The 22218-nt window shown below is 37.7% G+C and overlaps 1 protein-coding gene, 1 long non-coding RNA gene and 1 pseudogene across 2 annotated transcripts; 2 read left to right on the forward strand and 1 right to left on the reverse strand.

The window, feature by feature from the left end:
* The first annotated feature begins 4186 nt into the window (after window positions 1–4186).
* LOC107636314 (uncharacterized) lies at window positions 4187–5241 on the forward strand. The gene is made up of 3 exons (XM_016339833.1): window positions 4187–4265; window positions 4342–4423; window positions 4536–5241. The coding sequence occupies exons 1-3, from the start codon at window positions 4187–4189 to the stop codon at window positions 5239–5241; spliced, it is 867 nt and encodes a 288-aa protein (XP_016195319.1).
* Window positions 5242–9685: 4444 nt separating this feature from the next.
* Window positions 9686–12766, forward strand: LOC148566986 (protein FAR1-RELATED SEQUENCE 5-like; annotated as a pseudogene).
* Window positions 12767–20633: 7867 nt separating this feature from the next.
* Window positions 20634–21785, reverse strand: LOC110270986 (uncharacterized). The gene is made up of 2 exons (XR_015881380.1): window positions 21461–21785; window positions 20634–21306 (listed from the first exon to the last, which is right to left on the reverse strand). It is a non-coding gene; the product is annotated as an uncharacterized LOC110270986 (long non-coding RNA).
* Window positions 21786–22218: the final 433 nt, after the last annotated feature.

Genomic DNA, 22218 nt, shown 5'->3' on the forward strand with positions numbered 1-22218 from the left:
CTATGGATTATCCAGTGGGAGCAGCAACTCAACACCAAATTAAAAAAAATTGACAGTCTTTATCTTTTTTGGAATCTATATTTATGTAATTTACCTCAATACTTTACTGCTAAGGATCAGTTATGTTTACTATTTTTATTTTGGATTATCATGTCATATTCGTATGCTACATACACTACTTAAACAGTTATTGATGTACCTTTTTAGAACCTTATGAATGCTTATGAGTGCTTATGATTATGCTAATACATATTATATTCTAATATTGATGTTGTTATGATTAACTAATTTCTCAGCTCAATGCTTAAACAATGTTAGAAAAGAATAACAATTATTGAGAATAGTGATAGAATAAAAAGTAAGAAATAGCAAATATATCATCCCATTCAAACATGAATTACATTGTTCTTCATTGATAGAAAACAACCCTGTACCAATCACTTGTACATGACTATTACAAACAAAAAAAGCGTAAACTGCAGAAACAATCCTAAAGACATGTACACAAGCCATACTCTCATAGCTTTGATTTCACCTTCAATCTTCTTCTCAACCTTCGTGGCCATGTTAACATTTCTCTCCCTGTGGTCTGTTGGAGCAGTTGTTACATCTTGATTAGCAACACCACATTCATGCTCATCCAGTCTTCTAATCAAACACCTTGCCAAACTTTGCCATCTCCCATCAATTTCATCAACCCAAAGAAAATAATGGCAATCTCGACTCTACAGAAGTCAAAAAATCAAAATATCAGAGATGCAGAGAAACCCTATACTTGTCTAATTATCATAAATAATGTTCCATACCTTCGAAAAGGGGCAACGAATGAACCATCTTCCAGGATTAGTAACCGTCAAAGATTCCAACAAGACAACATACTCACCACAGTGACATCTTCCATCCATGATTTTCTTCTTCTTCATCTTCGAATGTGAAGCTCCTGAAAATCTGCTTCCTTCACTTGTAGTTACCTCTCTCCTTGACATTGCTCAAATTCTATTAGCATAAATTAAATCATAGGAACAAGAATACAATAAAGTTACCATAAATTCAAACCCTATTAGAAACAACCACAACAATAGAACAAATTTTTTCACATCGAACAAACAACTTTTATAACTTAGAGGTTACAATCATGAATGACTTAGTTCATATACCTCATAGAGCCTTCAAGTGTGACAGTGATCGCCTCTAAACACGGGGTGCTGGAGAAGTAGCAACCTCCTTCTCCAATGTCGTCGCAGGAATGGAATCAGAGCACAATGGGATTACGCTAGAGAAGAAGAAGATGAAAAACTGCTCTGTTAGGACATGATTGATTTCGCGCTCAAAAGGGAGGGTAACACCTCTTGTTGTTCTTCTATTTTCAATGCTTGAAGGAGTAACGTTTTTTTTAATAAACTAAATAAATGCAATTTTAATTTTAACAAAAAAAAAATCCACGTAAGGCATCCTTTTACCACGTTGTAATGGATGTGGACATATTGTATAATTTAACAACATTTTATTAACGTTTGGTTACATTTGACAAATGGAGCAAATTAATTGTGGGTATCTGAGGAGTTTTGATCTTCCATGGTTACTTTTGTCAGCAAATCAATCTTTCATGGTTACTTTTGGTAGTTTAGTCTTTTTTTATTGTTTATTGTTATCTATACCATGTGTAATAATCTTAAAATTAAATATTATTATTAACTTTAAAAGTATGACATTTTTATGTTTAATAATCTGTAAATTATATATTAATATTCATATTTTTAATTGTAGTAAATTATTATCGAATATGAAAGTTATTATATGTATTAATATTAAACTATTTTATATAGAAAAATGTTAGGAGGTCATCATAATTTATTGATTTGGTCATTATTTAACCATCAACTTAATTCTTTTAGTTTAAATTCTTTAATTTAGTAATCTAATAACATACTTTATCTCATACTTTTAAACATTGATGACTAATTGATAGCCAAAAATAATAAATTTTGATGACCATTTATCATTTCTCTTTTATATATTCATGTTAATAAAATGCATTTGTACTAATATATTTATGCTAAATATATTGTTAAATAAAATATACAACATACATAAATAGTTTTGTTATTTAAAAAATAAAAAAATAAACTCGCACACTATGAGATAAAGAGATTCAATTTTTAAATTTTCTAACAAATCTTATAGCATATAATGAGAAGCTTTTTTCATTCAATTTAAAAAAATAAAAATAAAAATAAAAAACATATCTCGTCCATGGCAACTGGCAAGAAGGTAAAATCCACTACTTTAAAATACATCACACGTCTCCATATTCGAGAATAACACCAGAAAAATATTTGTATCCAAATTTTTTAGCCCCAAATAATTCGATGGATTTTTATTATCATAGACAATTTTTTGTATGTTTTGGGAATAAATGAATGGTGCTTTCTGTGGTAGGTGGCCATAGTTTTGCTGTGGTTACAGTGGCTACAAGGAGTCATCCAATTATTTACTGACAGTTTGATATCATGAAGGCTTTTAACTTTCAGTTAGTTGTTAATCAAGGGTAAAAAACTAATTAAGACTAAAGATAAATATTTCGATGGTCATTAGATACAAAATCAAGTTTTTTTTGCTAGAAAATAAGAAAAAAACAAATGTTAGTATAAAATCGATGGACGATGAGGTATAATTGAGTTAGAGTTTTCTGAGTTTGGGAGGACCGCACATTACAACAAGCCTTGGGCATTTGGATTGTATTATTTGCAACAAAAGGGAAGAGCAAGAGTGAAAAATTGCTAAAAATCAGTCGTGGAGGTTGCACGAAGCTGCCATAGTGCTAATCGTGAGTGGCTACTCGTCGTCGGAGAAGATAACTGTCTGATAGACTAGCAGCGACCTACGAAGACGAACCAAACCAGATTATACAGGTAAGAGGCAATAATCATTTCTATATTTTTGTTATGTTTTTCTTTCCTGCATTTTGTTTCACAAGAAAGATTGCGGGAAGTTGAGGATGGCATGCTAGTATTTGGAAACCAATTAGTAAAATTGCGGTGAGTAATATTTGTTTTTTATTGTTATAGTCTGTTTAGGTATTAGGTGGTGTGAGATGGAAAGTAATTCGAAAGGTAGTTCAGAATTTAAATATTCTTAACATGTCAAACAAAACTTAATAACCCCAGCCTCTGTTACCACGTGTCTTCTATTTATTGGCTGGTCAACGCGTAGTCACTGTTAGTCACCACAAGCACGCCACCAGATACACCACCTAAACAAATATTCTTATTTTTATGTTATTTATTTTATTATATTAATATGAATTCTTATTATATAAAGATTTTTAAGGCTAAAGAATTTTAATATAGATTTTGGAGGTGAGCTTTACCAGGTGTGTGGACGTTGCAGACATACAGGCACAACACACAGGTAACGTGCTGACTTAGCACGCAACTCACGTGGCACAATCTCACACAACACGCAGGTAATGTGTTGCCACGTGGCACCCATCCATGCAACACATAGGTAACGTGATTCACACGTGGCAGACGCTGGTTGGATGGCGTTGCAACACGTAGCCTGCGAGGTGAGTCTTCTGTCTAAAAAAATCAAAGCTCGTAACTATTTTACTTCATTGTGAGAGAAGTGTTTTTTTCCCCAGGGTCGGTATGATGGAGGGCACTGCAAATATAGTGGTTTACCACAACGGTGAGGTCGTACGAAATACGTATGAGGGTGTGAGTTTTGCATGTGAGAATATGTTTTCATTTGTGGTTCCGTGTACTATAACGTTCGCGGAAGTACAGCATGGGCTCTGTCAAAGTATATAGGCTGATATTTTAAAGAGAGTGACCAACATTCTCTACAGGAGTCCAATTGTCGTATTTGGCAGCCTGATACAGTTTGAGGTTATGCTAATCGTCAACGAAACTAGTATTCAGCAGATGTTTCATATTCACCAGCAAACTCAGGTGCAACACTCGAGGATTGAGTTATACGTTGAGTTTGAGCATATTGTTGTAGATGAGGTTCAACATGACACAAATGTGCAAGATAACAGAGCTGAGACATACTCAGGAATGAACGATGATAGCGATGAGGAGTTCGAAGCTACGTACGAAGCCGGTGATGAGGACGAAGATGACAATGGGGAGGTGAGGCAGTGGCGGAAACTTTAGTGGTTCCGACCGCAGTTAGTCAACCGATGGACATTCCACCTTTTATGCATAGCTTGGATCTTGATGCCAAGAATGCACCAGAGTTTTCCGAATATAGAAACATAGGTACGTGAGCAGTGGGTAGTATGTTTACTTGATTTTGTTTTACCGGATTGATGAACGACAAATTTGTTTTTTATAGGTGTTGCTGATCCTGAGGATAAGGAGTTTAGATTTAGAATGGAATACAGCTCAAGAAAAATCAGTCATTGCGGCAATTCAGAGTTACATTATCTCCAGAGGAGTCAATTACCTTGTTTAGGAATCCGAGCCACAAACGTTTTATGGAAAGTGCATGAATTATGGACGTGGGTGTGACTGACTTACCCGAGCCAGCTTAATACAGAAGAAAGCCTGTTGGGAGATTCAAAGATACAATGGGAGGCACATGTATTCCATGGGAACGATCTCACAAGATCATTCCAAGTTAGGCTCGGACACGATTGTTGAGGCTATGAAGCCATTGGTTGAATCCAACCTATCCATAAAGGTCAAATCTATAATTGTGGAAGTCCAGGCAAGATTCAACTATATTATTAGTTACCGGAAGGCTTGGCTGGCAAAACGGAAGTCGATAGCCAAGGTTTTCAGTGGATGGGAAGAATCTTACCAAGCTTTGTCGTTGTGGTTCTTGGCAATAGTTCAGAAGATGCCTGATTCACAAGTCCAAATAGAAACACGACCCCTGTATAACGGGAGTCAAGAGGTGGACGGTGTTAGGATACTTCATCAGGTATTCTGGAGTTTCAATCCATGCATAAGAGCTTTCAAATATTGCAAGCCACTAGTTCAGGTTGACGGGACCCACCTATACGGAAAATATAAAGGTTGCCTTTTAGTTGCAGTTGCACAAGATGGGAATAAAAATATTATACCGATTGCTTTTGCCATTGTAGAAGGTGAGACTGCTGATGCGTGGCACCTTTTTCTCAGTAATTTACCAACACATGTTGTAAGAAGAGACGGCGTGGGTATGATCTCCGATTGTCATGAGTCAATTCGGGCCGCAGTAATCGTAGCGGACATGATTGGAAACCTTTGAGAGCATGGTGGATGTTTTGTATTCGGCACTTTGGTAGCAACTTCTTGAGGGAATTCAAAGTTTCATACTTGCAAAAGCTTGTGGCTAACATTGGGTATTCAAGGACAGTGGAGGAGTACAACGTCAACTACAGGAGGTTGCAAGAATGAGGCAAGGCATACGTTCATTGGTGCGACAACATCGAACATCCCCAGTGGGTGTTGGAATTTGACGAGGAACATCGATGGGGTCACATGACAACAAACCTTGTCGAGTGCATTAATTTAGTGTTGAAGGGTGCTCGAAATCTTCCTATCTTGGCACTAGTCCGAGCAGCATATTATCAGTTGAACGAATTATTTACGCGTAAGAGTATTGAGGCTTACCAGCGGAAGCGTGATGAATTTACTTTCTAAGAGTTTGCCACTCAGCGGATAGAGGCAAACATGCAGCGTGCAGGCAACATCGTTGTGCACCGGTTTGATAGAAGAAACGAGGTGTTTGAGGTGCGCGAAATGCCTAGTGGAAAAGTGTTAGTTGTTGATCTTGCGTGATGGAGGTGCGACTATGGCCATTTTCAGGTGGAGCGAATTCCATGTTGCCATGTTATTGCGTGTTGTGCTAACTAGCGGCTGGATTGGCAGGTGTATGTCAGCGATGGTGTCAATGAGACATACCGTCGACTGATGTCCGGTAGGATTGTAAGGACTACTGCGAGGGGATTATTGGGATGTAAGCATCGTTAAGAACAGGACCACCGCTGTTAAGGAATTGACGGATGATATCGTAGTCCCCAAATGTCTATGGTGAGAACGGGGGAATGTCCGCCAGCTCGAATCCAAGATTGCTGTGATGGCCGTGCTGGCTGTGATGGCTGTGCTGTCTGTGATGTGATCTATGATGAGACTGATGTCTATGATGCGTGCTGTGATGGCTGGATTGCCCATGACTGCTCTGTTGTGCTGAGATAGCTATGGGCGATAATAAGAAAACAACTGAAATACTGTATAAGGTTGTGCTGGCTGCTGGGGTGGATACTGGGGTGGCTGCTGAGGAATGACATCCGACAACCTCAGGTACATCCCGTATGATCCAATGTACCAACTCCGGTAATCGACAGACAGGGTGAAGTCGACAATTGGTTGCAGACCCCGATCTCGCAGACGACTGTTGCGGCGGTTACCCCATTATTGTATCCATTTGTCATGAATCCCGCACTAGTCATGGTGCTGTACTCTTCGAAGAGTATGGCAATGTGTGTCAATTGGTATGGCTTGTGTTGCCAGAGGGGGAGACTGTGCATATCTGTACTGGCAAACCACTCGGTCCACAGGAATCCATTCGACACACTCGAATGACACCAATGGCCCCACCGTGTCACAGACATCAAGGTGTGTGTGTAGTTCGGCAGGAATGATGATGGCGACATACGGCCTCCATAAAAACTGTAAAATATTCCAAGGAGCATTAGATTATTAATAATATCATAAATTATAACAAAAAATCTCAAAACCCATGCTCACGTCTTCCATAAAGTCGATTGCGTGCCTAATGTTTGTCTACGTCATAGACATCCATTTTCGGGACCGTGGATGATGACTCCATCTACAACAGAGAACATTATTCACATAGTTTAAATTACGTCTTGCCAGTAAACCATAATTAACATACAAGTCAAATTCCAATAAAATAACGACGGTTACCTGCATGCCACCGGTATCTCAGCTGGCGCAAGCTAGTGTCAGGGAATGGGCGCCAGCCACGGCATATGCTCCCACGCCCAAGCAAATAACAAATCAAGTTGCCCATCCATCTCCTTACAATCATACCATGATACACAATACAGTGACTTGTAATGGTGCGCAAGACAAGCTGACCCCCAACTGTAATTGCCAATCTGATCGAAATTCTAGAGCAGTGGTAAATACTTCGCTTAGGCATATGTCGTCGACTTATCCACGAAGAGGGTGGTACCCAGCAGACAAAAGATGTGACATCTAACACAGCGCATAACAGACTCCTATATGTCCAAAAGCTGTATGTCTCTAATATGGTGAACCCATAAAAGATTTATGTAGCTCTTGGAAGATCTACTCACTTGGGGTTCACTGTTGAATATCGGGAGGCTCTGGGTGACCAAAAAGTCATGATTGCTATCGGTCCAACCAGTCACAACCTCTCCGTTGATCGGTAGGTCGAATAAGTGTAACACGTCCTCCAGTGTCACTATAACCTCACCCACTGGCATGATAAACGTATGTGTCTCTGGTCGCCACCTTTCCACAAGAGCAGCTAGCATCGCAGAATGCCCTCTGATCACTCCAACTCCCGAGAGCTAGTAGAATTCGGTGGTTTGTAAGGCATTGTCAACCACCAGATGTCACGTATCTGGCTGGTCAAGTTTACGTAGCAGAAGATTCCTATTAGCCTGGTAAAGTTCAACCACAAAAGAAATTAATTTAATAAATAGCAAAAAGAATAAATTAATAACTTTTTTTAATAGAAAATAAAATAAAAATAATATTAACTCAAATTTATTAATTAAACATTTATAATCCTAATATGTTGAAAAAAAATTATTATACCAGAAATATTTTTTAAAATAAAAATAATATTAATTCGAATTTATTAATTAAATATTTATAAATATTTTTATTATTTTTCAATTTAATCATTAAAATTTACATAACATAACAATAACCACAATATTATACCAGAAAATTTTAAAAAAATATGTCTTATTTATTAATTTAAAAATTAACAAAAATATAATCTTTTAATAAAGAATAAAAAGGAATAATATTCATTAATATTTAACAGTACATTTAGAATAATATTATCCAAATAAATAAAAACAAATTATTAAACTTATGTTAACCAAATAAATACTAATAAATTAATAAAAAATAACAAACTTACATAATTAGGATGTCCCAAATAATTGATAATATGATCTTTAGGAGACGTATAATTACGTACCATTTTAAATGTTATAATCTCACTCTCAACCTTAAACTAATTCAAAACATACAATCCAATGAATGAAACCACTCAGCCCCAACATTCCATTACCCCACCACTCTCAACAATAGAATGAGAGCAAGCCCCAGCCCCACCACTATTTTATACACCCGCGGCACCAACCCTTAACCCTCACCATAAATGACTGCTATTCTCGGAGCGGGACCTGTCGCTTGCAAGGAGACATGGGGCAACATGCATGTTGCGTGCTGCTGCATGCATGACACGTGGCGTAGCGGCGTTAACACGCAGATAACGTGCTACGTGGATGGAGACACGTGACATTCACGTGTTTGGAGCCACTGATCAATGGACATTAGCTTGATGAGCTGAGAATATATGGTTTATCGTGATAGTGAAAGGGAACGAAAATGATATGCAGTCCAGCTCCACTCTTCCTCTATTTTTATACACTAGGGGTGGGTCTAAAGCCATAAATGTCACATATTCCCGAAGTAAGGGTGCCTCTTGCATAGAGATAGCAGGCAACACGTTACCTGCGTGTTGCTGCATGGCTGACACGTCAACATGTTACCTGTGTGTTGAGTAACATTTGGTGAATGCTACAACACGCCTGTCCAGATCAGGCGGACCAAACGCCACCTATAACGTGGAAAAGTCTGACACAGGTTATATGGTTTTTAACGTTATTTTGTAGCTTACTCCAATCCTTCCATATTTTTTATTTTGGCCATTTAAATATTCTACAATTATGAAATGACCATGTAGTTTGGTTTAAGACAGACTGGGCTCATTTTCTGGTACAGGCCTAATGAATATGGCCTATATTTGCTTCATTTGTTTAATTTATAAAGAATAATATACAAAAAGTGTTGGACATAGCCCATGTATAATTTGTATCACAGTTTTAATCTAATTAGTTAAAAATTGAAGTGCAAAGTGACATAGTCTTAATATATTTTTCATTCAGAGCAAAAAAAGAAAATAAGAAATAATTATTCCCGTATGTGATGGTGTGGTGATGAGCTATCGACTCAGCTGATAGTTATGATTCTGGACATTGATGGAAGCTATATGAGTATGGGTTGATGATGCCAAAGGAGATGGGGGGATCTGGAAACATGGTAGTCGAAGGAGAGTCTGAGTCGCCGAAGGTGGGAGGAGAATTTTTAGAAAGTTGAAGTTCAGTGCTTCTATCCATAATGGCCACTGATTCTATTAACATGGTAATGTTATTTGTATTTCATTTGGCTTTTTATTGTTGCATATAAATAGATTTATAAATATAGATCTATGTTAAAATTATTAAGATTTTTCGTTCTTCAAGGCCTCATTAGAGGAGGAGGAATCGGTTACCCACTATGAGCATTGTGCAAGTGTTACTGAAGAAAACGAAGTGGGCTATTTTAGTGATAGCTCAGGTAATGAGTTGCTTGGCGGAGATTTGGGCAATGAGGCAGACTCGCATGAGTTGTGTGGTGAGCAGTTTTATGACAATTGGGAAGCAAGAGCTGTTGATGGGATTGTGGACATTGGATCAATTAATTTCAAAGAAGTAACCGTAGATGTGTTGAAGAGACTACACTTTCCAGACTTGGAAGTTGCAATTTCATTTTACAACTTATACGCCAAGATGAATGGGTATGCTGCAAGAAGGAATAGGTTGCGCTGGAACATGAATAACGAGCCCACACAACGATCATTTGTCTGCTTTAGAGAGGGTTTTAGACGAGTAAGAGTGAAAAAGATAGCTAATCGACGTAAAAGGGAGCCACGACCTGAGACTAGATGTGGGTGTGAGACTGAGATGCGGGTTCAATTCCATAAGGATAGTGGGAGATGAATTATTACATACTTCCAAGAAGTTCACAATCACAGTATGCTTGATGACACACTAACCTTCATGATACCTGGCCACAGGACGATAAATTCTGTCGCAATCGATCAAATAAACATGATGTTGAAGGTTGGTATTAAGACACCACAAATCTATGCATTGCTTGTGCATACCGCTGGGGGTTTCCAACATGTTCCTTTTTTGAAGAAAGACATGTATAATCAGATTCAAAGCAGTAAAGACTGCTAGGCGGTGATACTAGCTCTTGCCTCAAGTTTTGAGTCTGCTGCAAAAAAATTTTCAGAATGTTTGTAAGATATCTTGCCGACAAAGAGGGCCGCCTGGTTCATCTATTCTAAAGCGACAATTGCAGCCAATTCAACTATCATATTTTTGGTGATGTATTGGCCTTTGATGCGACGTATCGTAAGAACAAGTACATGTCTTCACTAGTGATTTTTTCAGGTGTGAATCACCATAACCAGACCATTGTTTTTGCTGCGGCGCTTATTGCAAATGAGACACAAGAAACATATATCTAGTTGCTTCAGCAATTCCTGGAAGCTATGAATGGTAAGGCTTCTGTATGCGTTATTACTGACGGTCACAGATCGATGAAGAAGGCTATTGAATCAGTTTTCCAGGTGCCTATCACCCGTCTATGTGCCTGGCACCTGATAAGAAATACAACCTCTAACCTCAGGAATCCAACTTTCACATCAGAGTTTAGGAAGTGCATGTTGTTTGATTATGAGGTTTCAGAATTTGAGGATCACTGGAACAGAGTAGTTTTTGAGCTTGGCCTAGAGGACAATGAATAGGTGTGTGACCTGTATTCGAGGAGGAGCATGTAGGCTACGGCGTATATTAGAGGCAATTTTTTTGAGCATGTAGGCTACGGTGTATATTCTAGGTGTGAGGGTTTGCACTCCATGCTTGGAAAATTTGTCCACTCTCATTACAATTTGAAGGACTTTGTGGAGTAATTCTTTAGGTGCGTAAGTCAAATGAGGTCTCGTGAAGCACATACCGATTTGCAATCGGTTGTTAGGGATTTAGAATTACAAAGCGTTTTTCATTCGTTGGAGAGGTCTGTTGCCAATTATTTGACACGTTAGATATTCATGCGATTTAGGGCAATGCTGGCAAGGGCATGTACCTTGAAGGTGCGATCTTGCACATTGAGGCTGAATTTAGATATATATACCGTTGCAAGGTATGGATCTTCTTCTCGTGAGTGAAATGTATCACATTATTTGGATGGGCCCTATTTCAAGTGCTCATGCATGCAGATGGAGTCGCTTGGAATACCATGTGACCATATTGTTGCAGTGCTTGTTTATCTTAAGGTTTCTGAAATGCCAAATTGCCTTGTCTTACCGAGGTGGTCCAAGAATGCTCGAGCCCAAGTCAGAGCATTTATGGAGTAGTGACCGTTTTGTTGGGATTCCGTGGTTACCTGTCACAATTGGATGCTATACGACTTATGTAGGGAGATGGTGGTGCTAGCTGCCTTGGCTTTGGAGGATTTTATGGAAGTGACACGTCGGGTTTGCAAAGAAATTTTGCGCCTTAAGGAAAAACATGATGTGTTCGTGGTTTAAACGGTTGAAAATTCGGTATCTTCAATGCTTCAGGGATGCGTGAGGAATCCGTCCAATGCACGGCGCTCCAAGCGGAAATGAAAGGGAAGGTTGAGCCAAGTTTCGCATGGCATAAAAAGATGTGGTCTTTGTCTAGAAGTTGGCCATAATCGGCTATCCTGTACCTTGAACAAGCGTGACACAGAGTTCGTAGATGATGACGGAATTTTGATGGAAGAATTTGACTACGAAATGCATTATAGCGATGTGAGTATTGCATGTTTGTTGCATTTTATAACCACTTGTTGTTGCTAACATTCGATGTTTTTTTCTTAGCATAATCATTTCGGCATGTGGAGAAGCCAAGAAGACCTCCTTTATGCAGAAAATGACGATTGTGATGAAAGAGGGTACAATAAGGAAGTGAGACCTCTTTAGCTTCCCCTTGAGAGAAGTTTTCAAAAATATATTTGACTTTTAATTTTTTTTAATTTTATTTTTAATTAGGGACCAAATTAGGATTTTTTGAAAGTGTTGGGACCAAAATAATATGTTATCTGATTAAAAAATAGTTGAAGAATTGCTATGTTCTATGTACTTATTGCTCAATTTATTCAATTAGTTGCTTCTTTTTTCTTCCAGAAGTTACTTGTGTATCGAGAATGAAGTTATTTTTCACCGCGTTATGCAGACTTAATGAAATGTGTGAATTACAAATGTATCTGCAGTGGCATGCTAATGCATTTTTCTTTGAACTTGTTTGTGCTAAGGCTCCATCAAATAAGGTGATAACAAGAGAAGAGTGGGAGAATAAGCTTAATGATGTGAAAATCAGAAAACTCCAGATCTGTAAAGTTTCTTTAGTTTTTTAGAATTTGAATAGCAACATTATATAAGGAAAAATTAGTGAAAGCCAGTGGTGGAGCTAGTGCTAATGCGGTTGGTTGTTTAATTAATTAGTATTCATTATTATATTATTCATTTTGCTTCAGGTTTCATCAAAATAATTATTCTTTAATTTGTTATCTGTTTGTAACAGAAAATAGAGTTTCCACTTATCTTTGTGAAAATTGCTTTTCGTGTTACTCTAAGGGTTGTGCTTTTTGTGTATGTCTCGTTTTGTTTTTCATTGAAGGTGCAATGAAATTGCTATGTTGACTCAGAGACAATGACTAAAATAAGACAAAATATCAACCAAAGAGTAAAAGGGTAATAATTAAATATTACGAAAGTGTAAACATAAAAGAAATTTAAAGGAGTACATTAAAAACTTCTTCCTAAAACATGCTTTTCGTCACAATTTATAGAATTTACGGAAAGTTAGCTACCTAGAAAACACAACATCAAAACAAAATACAACATCCAGATTGGCCAACAAGGGAGTATTAGAAATTTGCCAATATAACATACGTGGCAAAATACAACATAATTAGGCAAGCAGTGGGGGTATTAGAAATCCTCGTATGAATTTCAGTAGTTTGAGATATAGTTGGTCATCCATTCCCTTGTCTAGTTAAATGGTGCATTTAGCAACCCTAGTGCCGTCTGCATCCGAACCTTATGCTCGTTCATCTACAAGCAGAATAATATAAGGACAAGCAGAATAAAATAAAGACGAAAATAAAACTTTTAAACATGACATATAGGCGATTAGGATAAACAAATCAAATAGCAATCGTTATATGTTGTCATCATGGGCATCATGTTTCGCTGGAACGCCCCACCCATTGTCATCCAGTTCAATACCCAGATTGTACAAGCCTCCCTACAATGAATTCCAACGACTCAATACCAAGTCAGTAAAGCAGCAGTAGTCATAGGATTACAAGAGTAACGCATAGGTCAATGAGCCTATTTGTCTTACCGAGGGACACTAGCCAGTAGTCTGTCTGCACTCTTGATGCCAAAACACAAGACTCCTCCATACTTCTTGGTGAATTTAATAGGATTCTTCGGAGCAGCAATTATAACAGCCACCGCATTTCCCTTATAAAGAAAATATATATGTTTTAGTACTAGGGTAGCCATGAATTCATTAAAACTAGAGGTTTTTGGATAGAATTGATACCACTAGTCGAATGAAAGATTTTCTCCTCATGTCATCATCGTCGGACATGTTTGCGTCCAGATGGAATATTACACCTTCCTTGAAACCGATGACCATGAGGTACTAGTGACCAGAGATCTCACAAATTGGTATGTATGCCTGTGTATAACCGAGAGAAAAGAAAACTATTGCAGAGTTAGTCGGTATGTATGTGCATGGACATTAATAAATGACTTACAAAGTTCACGGATAGGGAAGGTTTCATCCATTGTTCTCTGTATGTCTGTATCAACTCTACACCAATCCTTATTTCACCGACATCAACCTGAACAATTGTTCAACTACATCAGCCGAATGCGTGTGAGCCATTAAACAATTAAGGAAAACGGAAACATTTGCTGATCTGCTTGTCACACCGCAAAAGCAGGAGGCAGACACCAAACGATTGGCCCCTCATGGGTTTCAATGGTGACGGCAAGTCTTTTCGCTAACATCTCGAAAATTCTCTCATCCAGCATGTGGCCCGAAAGCAGTGTAACAATGTGGTGCCTCTTGAGTGTTAACTCTCCGTATTTGACCAATTCCTCCCTAGAGGACCCATTTAGTACTCTTATAGCAACAAAAAAATAGTGGCACTGGAATATACGTGTTTAAATAGTACATACATAGGATCCCCTTGAGAATTGAGTGCATACTTTACCACTCTTGTTTGTAAATCCGTCATTGTGGCATCCCTTGGATTCGTAGATTGCTGTGTGTTGCCACATTGGAAAGGATTCCGAGAAGTGTTTTGCATAGGCATAGTTTTCATTAAGCTCCCGAACAACTTCACAGTAATACCCATCCTGTCGGACACTGGCAGCTTCGAATTGCTGAATCCCTTTGTAACGATATAGCCATTAGAGTTGACCCATATCTTACCATACAGCAGTGTCGGGCGACCTGTCAGAGGTGGTTGCAATGCCTGAGAAACCCCAATCGCGTCTCCCAGGTTTTCCCTAAAACAAGAAGCTGACAGGGGTTGGGTGTAAGACAAACCACGTTCAGCCGCAAGAATCTTGTCAGTGGCGGCATAGGCTTTATAAGTGGCAATGGTGGTCTCCATTTTCACCTAGGTGAATGGAAAGAAAATTTGAAAATGTGAAGCACATAGAGATGGCCGATTTTCATGAAAAAGTGATGGCGTAGCCTATGTTAGCTAGGGTTCTACATTAACTAAATGACTTTTAGGCCGAAACAACCTTTTTTTTTGGAATACATGCTTTTAAAAGGGTTTACTATATCGAATTAGATGAGACTTATATTAAAAGTATTTATTAGACTTTAAGATCCAATATAAATAAGGGATATGGGCTAAACAATATTGGATAAATCATGCTGGCCCGCAACAAAAAAAAATATACATGACTCGTGACCATTAAAAAAAATAAGTAGGTAACAAATGAGAAAACTTGGGGATTACCTTCGACGACGACTGCCTCTGGCCAACGACCCGGATGCCCCTTAAGCTATCGGTGGTCAGTGATGGTTGCTTTTTTTGCACAATCGGATCATTATCATCTCGAATGTAGATAGGCTCCCATACATCTGTGTTGAAGTCATCGAGGTCCTTCAAAATCTTTTGTGATCCCCATTTCTTTGGAGCTGTCGTGCTCGACACATTCGTTGTCATGTCTGATGCGACCTTGTTTGATTTTCTCTTTTTCTGGATCTCCCCAAATGGTCCCTCATCATTATCATTGAAAGTTAAAAGCTTGCAGATGTTTTGGTCGACACGAACAAGAGTCGAACACAGAATGTCCAGAGTAAGCTCTGCTTCTTGGTGATGAAGCTCGTGTACCTACATCACCATCAGCAGGGTTAGCCATTTATGCATCTCATTGCTTGAAACATGTGAGGTGGTTATATTAAAAAACGTACATCAATTTTATTAGATAGTGTCTTCACGGCAGGGTGAAACACTTCACGGTGGCCCCAAGCTCTGCATACCATGAAAAATGGTCCTGCATGCGACAAAAGCATCGGGTTATAGCATTCAACTATATCCCCATGTTCACGTTATAACATTAATCTACATGCCAATGTTAACATTAAACTATTTACCAAGGATCCGTTGGTCACGTTCTCAGAAGGTTGAGTCAGGGTTGCTCCTCCGGGAATATCCGTATTCAGTGGGTGCTAGCAGTGGTTTTCCACGGGTGGGAAGTCGTCTATGCCCATATTGTGCTTGCTAGGAGGGGAATGAGGATTTTAGAGCATGGACTTAGATGTAGTAGTGGAATCTACTTCCATCAATCTCATGAAACACTTGAGTGGTGTGGTAAACCTCATGTTAAGATAAGACCAAGACAAATAGCAAAAGTTGAACGTTTTCTGCAATCTCATATGCTCATTAGAAAGCCAACCGGATGTCATTTCCTTTCCGAGGAATGTTCTGGCACAAGGTGGAATTGAGCATAAAGAATGAAAGATTAACATCTCGGTAACTCTGATTGCGATACAAAGTCTCTAATGACATTAAAATTGTCTTACGTACTGCGATGTTGTTGATAGGTTGGACAGCTACTCTGGCAAACGATTTGAATTATTTTAGCATATTTAAGTATATTAGGGATTTTGATAAGCATTTGCATTTGTGTTCTACCGTAGTTACACAATTATGAAAATGTTGAATGACACTACTCTTGTAAAGATGTTATTAATAATTAAATTAGAATCTTGAAAAAAAAAGCTTTAAATTACGTAACATCATTTTATAGGACGTTGAGTTTCTAAAGTTAATATTTCAAATAATAAAACATACCTTTCTCGAAAAAACATACATTTATAATCTATAATATTTGAAGGAAAGTGATTTTATAAAATTAATTTTTAGATAAAAGTGAGTTTGTACTAACATGATTTATATTTGGAAATTCTATATCAAAGTTGATTTTGATAAAATAAATATATTTAATCTTTTTAAAATATATTTAATCTTTTTGATAAAAAAAATATGATATTCAATTATAATGTTATTTTTTAGAATATATTTAATCTTTTTTATACCTTTTTAGTATATTTTTTATATAGTATTTTTTTAGTACTCCATTTTAGTATGTTATATTTTTTTAGTATTATAATAAAAATTAAATTTATTTATTAAATTAAAAATAACATATAAAAATTTGACAAAATATACTTTATATTAAAACTAAAAATAATATATGAATAAATGAATTATTTTTTTCTAGTACTATCTTTAGGTACTCTCAATAATCTTTTTTTTTTTATTATTTTTTTAGTTTCTAACTTTTCAATAGTTATGATTTTATTATTATTTATAATTAATTTTTTTATTTAATTTATCATTTCTAATAGGAACAATAATACATATTATAAAAAATTATCAAGTAAGAGCAAAACACATAAATTCATCACTGAAATTAGTTCCGAACTCAACTGAAACAACATCACGACAAAATAGTCAAGGTCTTTTATCAAGGAACACAGTTGCATGTCTAATGCTAGTACTAGTTACAGGAAATTAAATACTAACCTAAGGACCCTAGCCCTAACAAGCTTATTGACCCCATGAGCTTATTGGCTACCATGGGGAACCAACCAATGTAAAACAACACTTATAAGGAGACATTCATGTTCGAATTGGTGTTCTTCACGGGGCTCTGCGACGCATCCACTGAGAAGCCCATAGTCTGACAGAGCTTCTAAGCACGTTAAAAGGCCCTCCCGCAAGTGAAACTACAGTCTTTTTCCACACAATGGAATCTTCAAGCTAAACAAAAAATCAAAACAATGCACACACAATAAGAGCTTCAACAAAAAGAGCCTATAATAGCAAAAGGACTAATGATGTTAACATCATGAAGCTTGTAATGTAAAGGCTACCACTCCACTAATCTCCAGCGGATTAAATCGGCCTTCTGAGTGTAGCCAAGATATAACCCATCATGCAGAGCTATCACTGCATGAATAAAAAACACACCAACATGTCTTTACTTAAAGAAATAACTAGAATAAAACTAGACGACCATTAATGGGAGTCTAAGTAGGTTTCATTTTAACCGATTTGGACTACCTTGTGTTGCAATTAGGGATTCCATGTCCTTTGCGTATTGGCTAATCTGCAAGTTCTGGTGGGGTGTAAATCCGTAAGGGGTCATAGCTCGCGGAAGTCATAGTCTCATGAAGTCGTCCAAGCTGGTAATAAGCAATGTCAAACACTAACCAAAGCAAAATCATTTAATCATATATATCGCAGTCTCTCAAAGTCGCAGTGTGCTTACCATGATTCGCATGAATTTTTCCCTATCAGCAACCATGTTTTGGTCAGGATATGAGTCGAGATGATATACTGCCTTATCTCCAAAATCAAGGACCATGCAATACCAGTGCATGAATATGTCCTCAATTGGTATAAAATTCTGTTTCAAAACCAATACAACGATCAAGGAACGGTTACATATTCACAAAAATTAGTGTAACAAAGTCAATACTTACGCAGCTCAGAAATCTGCTTGGTTTGATCTAGAACGGGACGTATGTTCCTATGAGCTCCTCGGTCAACATGCAATCGCTTACATCATCCTACAAAACTAAACCGTGATTCAAAATATCTACTCTTAATCTACAACCAACCCACAACCAAATATAGATAAAGCGACAAGCATTCAACTCACAGCAAAACGTGGAGGGATAGTCCAGAAGTACGCATACTTCATGTGCTGGACAGAGCATGTGTTCCTCATCGCCACCATTTCAGCCACCCGACCATCAATTGGACGGCCTAGAATTAGGGTCTGAATATGACGTCTCGACAGTCGGCACTAAACCATCCTCACGACGGTATCGCTGCAACAATATGAAGTATAATTAGAAGGCCAATTGACTAACACACTCCAGCGTATTCCATTAAAACGGAATGAAATTACTTACTCCAAGTTATGCCCCTCTGAGAACAAGTAGTTGAAAAGCATGGTGTCCGCCCGGTTTAAGTCCATGTCATACGTGGGCTTAAACTTAGTCCTGCCAGTCTTCTGCATGCGACATACTTGCTTTAGTAGCTATACTACATAAAAATGCATCAGCAACATCAAACACCATAAATAAACTTACCTTGGAGCCTCCCGCGATAGAGCCACCCCTAGAACATTTCTCAGGGGCTAATCGGGCTACTCGATCAGGAGAGAAATGAAATAGCCTTCGTCCCTTGATGGTGGCCGCAGTTGCTTATCCAGCAGGGTTACCTTCCTCAATATCTGGAGCAATGTTCTTGGGGCTTATAGGAGCACCATCAGTAACTTGGTTATGCACGTTGGGAAGGCTAGCCTCGAGTGGACTTTCCAAGAGGTAATAAAAAACGTGCCCCTTTTGAACTTGGGTGGAAGGTAATGGGAGAGAAGATGGATGAAAATGCATTTTTGGAAGTTAAAGGGATGATATTGGTTTCGTATTTTGACGACAAATATGAATACCTCCATGCAACAGACACCCATGTTTATATAGAATATCTCATACAATATCTTCCAATTAAAAAAGTAACGCATAAATTAATATTTTAAAAAATCAATATTTTAATTAAAAAGTGACACATACATAAAATAACACGGGGTTGCTTCCAATAAACAGACAAGTGCGTCATAGTAAATGACTAGAGCCAAACCTTTTTTCTAGAGTATCTTTTTTATTATTAATAATAAGGTAACCTTGTTAATATTATATAACTCTCAAAATCTGACATAACTAAGTCTCGTATGAAGACAACAGACAACAGCTTTTTTTCTAACTTGTTTCTCGAGAGTACAAGGTAGATGAGGCCAAATGCAACCCAATTAAAGTAGATCATTAATGCTTCCAACTAACCAAATCCCTCAGCATTTTTTAAAGGGCATCCAAAAGTACCCCATACTACAAAAAGCCCCGCAAAACAAATAAATCCCCTTCATTCTTAGCACCAAAATTGAACCAATGCTGTTTTCCAAGGACAAAACCTATGAGGTTTTTCGTGGGAGAGTCCCAGGAGTATACTATAATTGGCTAGCTTGTCATCAACAAGTTGACTGCTTTAGCAGGAGCTTATACTGCTCATATAGAGACCCACAACAAGCAATCATGGCTTGGAACAGTTACACAACCCACCAAAATGGAACTTGTATCCCTAACCTCCAAGCTCAGTTTATAGTTCAAGCCGAACATCAACCACTACTACCTCCTTCAACGCGGCTACCTACATATATACTCCAACATCAGCCCCTTGTGCAGCAAGAAGACCAACCCCTTTCAATGCAGCAAGAAATTCAAGGGGATGACATGTTACCAACTAGAGAAAAGACAACAACAACTAGCGTAATGCTTCCGCTACATTCTCTACTTGCAATTGTCATTACCATGTTGGTCTTTTGCATTGCTGCATATTGGACTTAACTTCAACTGTTACTTAAACCTGGAGAGGGTGTCCAAAATCAACCAGTCAATGTCTTCATAAACTCGTGTGTGTAGTGTCTAGTGTTTTATAATTGTTCCATTAAAATGTATAACATGTGTCAGCATCTTCTATTTTAATCAAGTGAGACCATATTCTTTTTTAATCAAGTGAGCATCGTACTCTTTTTTAATCAAGTGAGCATTGTACTAAGATTACTTATACTATATCGGGCATTTAGTTTTATGTGTGGTTGCTTGACAACAATATTTTCTTAACCTCGTTTATGTCCCCAACTGCACCCTAAACCGACTAGAAGGACAAAAATCCCTGCCATGCTGCAGATATACATGCTAGGGTTATAATTACATAGCCTAGACCTTTCAGCACCTAACACATATTTTTAACAAAAAAATAAGAAAAGAGAATCCTGAGTACAGAGATTTACTTTAAACTCATTCAATGTACTGTGTAAAAAAAATAGCACAAACTGACAAACAACACACTCCATGAAAAAATATAAAAATTAGGTCTTCTCAACAATTACAAATAATAACCATCATTGCTTCTATTAAATGCAATCAAACATTAATAGATCACAAAATAGTACAACATATTACTGCACAAAATAGTGCGTTACACTTATCTCTAAACAAGTTCAGTGAATTAAACCAAATACACACAAAAATCAAGTAGAACTAACTGCAACTAAACTAGATCACACATAAAAATCATAGATTAGTACAACTTGGTAAGTTACACCTAAATCAAGGGGAGTTGCCTCCGATGTGGACGTTGGCGAGGTTCTGATAACTCAACTTAAGCTTCTCATATGATTCTTCCAAAAGATGAACCTTTGTTCGAAGGGCATCATTGCTATCGCGGAGGAGCTTCACTTTTGTGTAGTTAAAGTCTCGAATTTTCTTACCGGTTATCTCCAGAACGCGACTAAGCATCTCCACAGCTGCATCTTCTTGAGCTGCTTTCTCCTCTAGACAAAAATGACCCATCGCATCCAACTCCACTTCAAATGGGTCATCGAGAATGATCACCGTGAATCCGAAGTACAGGCCAGAATCTTCCAAATAGCGTTCCTGTTTGAAGAAACAAGGCCCAAGTTTCCCACTCTCGTGGCAAATCTTTACCAGTCATTCCTCCATATCGTTTACAATCGCGAAATTCCACTCGAGTTCCTCTTGGGAAATTACGGGTAGCCCTACATAACCACCAAAACGGAAAGGAAGTAAAACAACTCTAAACCCCACGAAGACTAACATACACACATTTTTCATATAACAGTCTTCTCGTAAACGAAAATTGGAAGTAACCCTACGTCAATAAATTTCAGACAAAACCCTAAATTGACTTACACGACACAATCGGACGTCGTCGGCTACCTCCGGACGACCCACCTCCTTCGCACAGAGATCCCACCATCTCAGCTTTCGCCGAGTTCTCTGCATGGATGCTTGACATTTTGGAATTGAAAGCCAACAACGCTTGGTCATAGCTATTGAATCCGTGAAACTCCGGAAAGGTGCAGGAGACAGCTTTCTCGTTGGGGCCTTTCCAGCTACAGTACACACCAGGTTTCTTTTCCTTTGTGACTGCAAAGAAGTTCATACTCTCATCCATGGTGGATGACAAATGACCAATTTAAAACGTCTTTGTATTGGCCTATTAGGTTAAAGATGAATTAAAAGGAACTAAGATATAAAGGTAAAGTATAAAACAAAATAATAAAAATAAACGGCTCATTTTTTTGGATATAAGAAGCATGTGTGTGTTGTGTATTATTGTGGAAAATGTGGGTGCTAGACATGGATGTGGGAACAGCTTTTTCTGAAACAGGGATGAAGAAATCGGATTCTTTGTAAAAAAAATTAAGCTTACTAATTGGACACTCCGATTAGTGTGGAAGAGAAAATTTAAATTTTGATGAAGGTAATCGGACCCTCCGATTTGTATTTAAAAAATTAAAAAAATTTGGAGTACACAAATCGGAGTGTACTCCAAATTTTTTTAATTTTTTAAACACAAATCAGAGGGTCCGATTTGTGTACTCAAAAATCGAATGGTCCGATTTTTGCTCCTGATACCACAGTTGCGTAAAGCACCTATATATTCC

This window comes from Arachis ipaensis, chromosome B4 (genome assembly GCF_059453495.1).
Source record: "Arachis ipaensis isolate K30076 ecotype BB chromosome B4, ASM5945349v1, whole genome shotgun sequence".
NCBI lineage: Eukaryota > Viridiplantae > Streptophyta > Magnoliopsida > Fabales > Fabaceae > Arachis > Arachis ipaensis.